Below are 7,333 nucleotides of genomic sequence, written 5' to 3' on the forward strand. Positions count from 1 at the left end.
CCAAAACAACTTATATTTAAATACGTTCAGAATGCAACTTTTGCCTATATTTCTGCAGCTAAAACACCACTGGTCTTTGTTGTTTTCAATAATTGATGGAAGTCAATAACCCTAATCCTACGATAATATCTTTTACTGATGTGATTTCTAATAACCTGTCAATTTTGACAAGTAATATTTGTCTCTTACAATTGGAGCTAGGAAGAAATTGTTCAGTGATTCATTTGGCATTTGCTTCCTAGTAACATTCACACATTTGGAAACCCCCAAGATACATCAGTTTCACCAAATTATATAAACAATATGTCCGGGGCGTCTCGACCACCCTGGGTTCATTCGAACTTAATATAGTATATATTTTGACGTGAATTGTAGATTTTTATGTGATAACTCTAAATCTGTAATTTTAGAAGTACAGTGAAATATAGATTTTTATGTAAAAACTCAATATCTGTAATTTTAAAAGTACAATGAGTTCAATAATAAGAAATGCATATCTTTTTATCACTTAAAAACTTGGCTTTAAATAAAAATTTCATGTGAGGAAAATTCAATGGAAAATCACTAAAATAGATTGGATGACTTTCTAAGTGAAATACTAATAGTTGAGTGACGTTTGGGTTAGAAAACAAAGTTGAATTACATTTCTGAGTGAACTACCCTTACTTGTGTGACCATCTGAGATATTATCTCGAATTTAAATACGGAAATTATCAAACTAAAATCTTGGATTAGCCACCTCTGTCCATCAACGTCAACTAAGAATATTGGTATTAATGTAATTTTCTTCTCTGGGTATTGACTAAACCATCAACATTAACTAAGGATATGATAAACGATTTTATATAGTAAACTTCTTCTCTTGGTATTGACTAAATTACCTTTAAACTACTAAGAAAAGAACCTGGACAATGCTTTATATTAACGCTGGAAGTTTTCTTCTTCTGCACACATAGAAGAACAAGAAAAAGAAAAAAAAAAAGAAAAAAGAAAAAAAAAGAATCCACTATACTGAATCACAGAAAACCAAAGCTTGAATATTCTGTTATATATTCATGGCAGCAGACTGTTGTAATTCTCCGAATCGGGGGTCTACACCGGTGAACGTTAACTACAGTGATGATGATATGACAAACATTCAGGCAAATGCCGCGAATTCTGTTTACATTCAGTTATTTGGTAAGAGGATAGGGTGTTTCAAGTTGGGCTCCGATATTCATGATCACTTGAATCTCAAGGGCTATGTAAAGGTGAACGACGAAGGTCGTTGCAGGTACTGTTTGATAGTTTGTTATAAAATAGGGAAAATGGGTCAATCCCACATCTGAAGCCATATTTGGCCTTTTTTTAACTCCTTGTCTAGGATCGGCTAAAATTGCTATTATATATTTGATGTGTGTGCATTTTTTAACTCCTTGTCTAGGATCGGCTAGAATTGCTATCATATATTTGATGTGTGTGCATTGATATCAAATGCTTGGACTTATTTTATTTCTATATCTACTAGCAATACATGTCCATGTGAGCATGTCTATTTACTTTAATTAATCAGTTCTTAAAGTTTGAAAATAACTTTTAAAATTAAAAGTCTTTGAGATGAAAAGAGTCAATTTTTTTATCCTATGGAGATGCTTGGAGGCTAAAGGTGTACCTGTGGCGTACATTAGGGTGATCAAGGACATGTATGAGGGAGCCAAAACCAGGGTAAGGACAGTAGGAGGAGACTCAGAGCACTTTCCAGTTGTGATGGGGTTGCATCAAGGATCAGCTCTTAGTCCGTTCTTATTTTCCTTGGTGATGGATGGATTGACGCGGCAAATTCAAGGTGAGGTGCCATGGTGTATGTTGTTCGCGGATGACATAGTCCTGATCGACGAGACTCGTAGCGGAGTTAACCCTAAGCTGGAGGATTGGAGACAAACTCTGGAGTCTAAAGGGTTTAAGCTGAGTAGGACCAAGACAGAGTACTTAGAGTGTAAGTTTAGTGAAGCACCTCAGGAGGATGGCTTGGAAGTGAGGCTTGGTACCCAAGCCATCCAGAAGAAAAGTAGTTTCAAGTATCTTGGATCTATTATGCAAGACAACGGGGAGATTGACGATGATGTCACACATCGTATTGGGGTAGGGTGGATGAAATGGAGGCTTTTTTCCGGAGTGCTATGTGACAAGAAGGTGCCACCACAATTCTACAAAGTGGTGGTTAGACCGACTATGTTGTATGGGGCGGAGTGTTGGCCAGTAAAGACTTCTCACGTTCAAAAGATGAAAGTTGCTGAGATGAGAATGTTGAGATGGATGTGTGGCCACACCAGGAGTGACAGGATTAGGAATGAGGATATTCGGGACAAGGTGGGAGTGGCCTCGGTGGAAGACAAGATGCGAGAAGCGAGATTGAGATGGTTTGGGCATGTGAAGAGGAGAGACACGGATGCCCCAGTGCGGAGGTGTGAGAGGTTGGCCATGGATGGTTTCAGACGAGGTAGAGGTAGGCCAAAGAAGTATTGGGGAGAGGTAATTAGACACGACATGGCGCAGTTACAGCTTACCGAGGACATGACCATAGATAGGAGGGTTTGGAGGACCCACATTAGGGTAGAAGGCTAGTAGATAGTCTCATTATCCTGTCTTATTAGTAGTCGCATTATCGTAGTATAATTTCTTGTGCTCTGATTTATGCTATTATCTGTTATTTTCTGTGCTTTGATTATTTTATGGTATCTGTTTCGCTTGTGTTACTTCATTTCCATATCGCTTTGAATCTCTTAGCCTTATTTGACCTCTTTTTATGTTTTTATTGAGCCGAGTGTCTCTCGGAAACAGCCGTCCTACCTTGGTAGGAGTAAGGTCTGCGTACACTCTACCCTCCCCAGACCCCACGTTGTGGGATTTCACTGGGTTGTTGTTGTTGTTGTATCATGACAATGAAAATTGTTCATTGATGTAAACGAAAATTAGTAAGAATATGCGGAAAAATTAATATTTTGATTCTAAAAAATTTCTTTTAAATTCTTTAATATTTTATATGTATACCGACAGGTTAATATCCATTTCAATTAGGTAACTGTTCAGATCCAAACATAAGAACCATTTTGTTGTATATATTGGGTTAAAAAATATATTATAATTTTTTATATTCATTGTTACAAAGAAATCAAAATTAGAAAGATATATGTTATATCACTAATCACCAAATTTTAATTCTGAAATGAAAATATAAAGTAATACATTTTATAAATGTAAAGAAACAATAATCAGAGACTGCAAATGATAGTAAATAAGTAAAGTATTGACAATGAAGGAAAACGGAGATAAATGTCACTCCCTCCCTTTACTTTTACTTGTCGACGTTAACATATCAAGGAAAAAAAATTCTTCTTCTTATTTTACCCTTCACCTTAATTATTCATTTTTAAATCATTTTCTGAGGCTATTGAGACTATATACCAATAAATATGGATATTATGATAAAATATATACTTTATTTATTAATTTTCAAAGAACGTAAAAAGTCAAAATGAACAAGTAAAAGTGCACGGAGAAAATAAATATGTGTCGGAGAATTAAAATAGAAGTGCACACGTGTATACATGAGAAGAGAATAAATATTCAGTATTATGTCATATATCCATGTGGGGATTTATTAATTCTCAAATAATGTGAAAAGTCAAAAGTGAACCAATTAAAGTGCGTGGAGGAAATAAATTTGTGTAGGAGAATTAAAATTGAACTGCATATGTCTATACATGAGAAGAGAATAAATATTCAGCTAGAACACGAAAAGTCAAAAGTGAACAAGTAAAAGTGCACAGAGAAAATAAATGTATCGGAAAATTAAATTTAAAGTGCATACGTCTATACATAAGAAGGGAATAAATATTAAGTACTATAACACATGTCTACATGGGATATAAAAATAGTTGGATAAAGTGTACAAATTATATAGCTCACGGTACAAGAATTTAATGCGGGTACAATTCGTGAAGCTGTTGGTACAAGCTTGGGGAGCCGCTTATAGATGTTGTATATATGTATTAATATGACTTCTTTCCCAAATCTGTATACGGACAATATTTTCAAAGGAAAGTCGATCTCATGCCTCAAGCCTTATTTAATTTTGTTTTCATCTTATAATTTTCTAACAGGTACTCTGCTAAGTTTTCCAGCCAGCGGGATTATGAAATGGCTACTCAGACCAGTTACTGGAGCTGTTTTAATGACTATTCCATTAAGATCTATAGATGGCGTCCAAATCTCCAGTTCAGTAAAGCCCCACTTCTTGCTGCTGGAGACATGGTGGAAGCCCATATAGAAGGGCTTCCACTTGAGTACCGCATGGAAGGTGCGGTTGTTCCAATTGCAAATGCTGTTTGTGAGCCCTTGGGCTGCCACGTCTCAGGGGTTGATACTTCAAGAAGCAAAAGTCCTCGATTTTGGTTTAAGTTGATCGGTGTTTCTTCGGATTATGATCTCCTTCCATTGCACGTTCAATTACCTGGTGGTCACTAGTGGGATTGGCTTATTCTCCAGCAAAGCAATGCTACAATTGTCGTAAATTTGGACACATTAGCTGGACTTGTCCTGAACATAGACAATGGTCAAGACCACCAAACCGGGCCAGCTCTGGTCCCGCTCAAGCTCATCATCGTCCTCGTGTGGACCCTGAACCAGTCCCAATTACTGGTGATGAAATTGGAGCTGGAGTCAGTCCTCCCAGTCCAGAACTTCATGAAGCAACCAGTCCTGTATCAGTAGATTGTTTTCCCACATCCTCGGGGTGCACTGGCCCATTGACCCCAATTTCGAACACAGAAATGAGGGATATTCCCGTTGAGAATGGCAGCAAAGAAAGCAGGAAAACGCCGCATGGCGTTGGAGCTTTACAGACCCTTGAATCAGAATCTCAGGGATCTGGAGCCAGTCTTCTTGAAGAGATCACTCCGGCAGAGCCATTTTCAGTAGCAGAGTGCTATGCCATCTGCTCCGACAGAAGTAGTAAACCGACACCTCTTCCAAAAACAGAAATGAGGGCTCCGGTTGCTATTATTGTTGAGAATGGCAAGGAAAGCAGGTCGACATGGTACGACCTAGGAGAGAAGGTTTCTAAAGTTGACGGTGCAGTGAGAGTCACTCACTTGAATGACCAAAGGGGAACTCGGCGCCAGGTGAACATAACTTCCCACACTGGCAATGCACCTGCCGCGAGCTGCTCCAAGGGATTGCTTTACACAAGCATTGAGGATGCTGGTGACAGGACTGCAATTCGCAAATTAAGGGACACGTGCAATCAAAACGGTGTTTCATTGGCGGTGGTGCTCGATAAATCCTCTGTTCTGGCCAATGATCGTCAAATTGTCAGCTGCTTCGGTTTCTCTGATTCTCACTGTGCAGATATGATCTTTCGAAGCTTTAGAGAAGATGGCTCGCCAGTAGACGTGAAGGGTAGTTGCTTGCTGATGTGGAAAAGAGAAGAACTTTGTGTTGATGTTTGGGATGTATGGTGTGGTAACACGGAGCTTTTGTCCCAATATGTCGCATTTAGTGTCTCATGGGTGGTAGGTTAATTAATCCATTCGAGCTGAAAATGGAAGATTTTACTGAACCTCAAGTCCCTTTGCTGGAGCTCCCCCAACTTGAAGTGGAAGTCGGGGTGCTTCTCAGTGAGGAGAAGCATCGATCAAGCATTAAGACCGTAAGATCAGCTACCACGGATCATATAAATGGCAATTTTGCTCACTGTCAATGTTCGGTAAGCCTGAACTGAGAAGACAGTTGGAGTTAGTATCAAATTGCACTCATCGAACTTGGAGGTACATTTTTTTGGGTGGTGCTTCCAATAATCAGTCTTTTAACATTTATAAGACAGCTTTCCTTTTTTTGTTATTCCGTTGAGAAGATATTTCGGTTCTGACCACTTTTTGGCTGTAGTAACGTCAACTGGACATTTTTAGCATTTGTAATCGATATCAAGAAAGTTTTGAAGGCAATAGAAGGTGTTTTTTTTAATTATCTTCTACTTATGATTTAACTCCGCTAGTGTGAGCTTGCTCACATTGCCGGTCCCAAGCCCAGATAAAGGAGGAGGGTTGTGATAGGCTGACAACCAAATTAAAATTAGCAATTCAAATGATTCCTCACAATACATATGTTTGATGTTTGTATAATGCTGACTGAGATAAATTTAAAAGGAGAAACGTGTTCAAAGAGAATTCATTTAGTTGATCCCAACTTATTTGGGAGTAAGGCCTCGTTGTTGTTTGTATCTTCTGCTTCTGATTTATTAATTTCTCTTGTTTTTTCAATAGCTGGTTAATGGAACTTGGACAATAATATATGGTTTTAACATCTTTTTCCCTCTAAATGTCTTTGCTAAATTTGATATTTTACGTTGCCTGCAAGAGGAGCCTTGAGTTACCTGTAAGCTCAACTGCACTACCATTAAACGGAAAAAATAGCTTTACATGTCTAAGCGACTAGCCTATAACGCATTATGTGGGCAGGCAGGGGGAGGGGGAAGGTGGGGCCTTCTAGACATTGTTCTTTCAGGTTATAGCAGTTCAATTGATTGTCCATTCCTCTAGAATGAGTGCAAGGTAAAAATGTCGAACATATTAATTCCACTCTTTCCTTTCCATGTTTTTATCTTTACTAGTAAAGGGATTGAATAACTCACTTTAATGATATGTAATACAACTGAGTCTTGGTAACATCTCACTAGCATTCCTGCACTGTCTACATCCCCTCGTAGCACACCGGAACACTAGCAGACTTCCAAAATTTTGATGTTTGTACTAAAGTTCCAGAAGTAATAATAGGCAAGTCTACTTTACTTTTAAACACAGAAGACATTGTAAGTGTACTTAATTTACTGATGAACGAAATATTTTAGAGTGGAATTCAACTGACACTGTTAAATTTAGAAATTTGTTTCAAGCACATTTTGTATGTGCCCTTTTGGCAAAGAACTTCCCTTTCTGAGTGGCCAACTGTATATATAGGAACATTCTGGTTAGTGGTTACTGATATGTTGACATTATACAAATAGGTACTCCCCTTTTTGAACATGAAATAGAACAAGAAGTTTCTCGTTATGACATATTGATTTCTCTTGTTTTACCATAACTGGTTTGATGGAATGTGGACAGTATATATTCAAGCTTTATGTTTTCTCAGCCATTCAAACTGGTTAAGATTTAGTGGTATTTAACATCTTTTTCTTCCTCTAGCTTTGGTTGCTAAATTTGATGTTTTAAATTGACTGCAAGAGGAGTTTTGAATCATCATACAAGCTCAACCTCTCTACTTCAAATCTTCTATTTCTCCATGCTTCATCTTT

At 37.8% G+C, this 7,333-nt stretch overlaps 1 protein-coding gene across 1 annotated transcript; it reads left to right on the plus strand.

Moving 5' to 3' along the window:
* The first annotated feature begins 904 nt into the window (after window positions 1–904).
* LOC132602054 (uncharacterized) lies at window positions 905–6,003 on the plus strand. The gene is made up of 2 exons (XM_060315076.1): window positions 905–1,273; window positions 4,143–6,003. Exon 2 carries the CDS (start codon window positions 4,812–4,814, stop codon window positions 5,559–5,561), a length of 750 nt encoding a protein of 249 aa, XP_060171059.1. The 5' UTR covers window positions 905–1,273; window positions 4,143–4,811; the 3' UTR covers window positions 5,562–6,003.
* Window positions 6,004–7,333: the final 1,330 nt, after the last annotated feature.

The sequence above is a fragment of the Lycium barbarum genome, chromosome 7, assembly GCF_019175385.1.
Source record: "Lycium barbarum isolate Lr01 chromosome 7, ASM1917538v2, whole genome shotgun sequence".
NCBI lineage: Eukaryota > Viridiplantae > Streptophyta > Magnoliopsida > Solanales > Solanaceae > Lycium > Lycium barbarum.

Bases quoted from the DNA above. Each gene is read 5' to 3' on its own strand.
- LOC132602054 (XM_060315076.1), top strand. From the start codon at position 4,812: ATGAGGGATATTCCCGTTGAGAATGGCAGCAAAGAAAGCAGGAAAACG.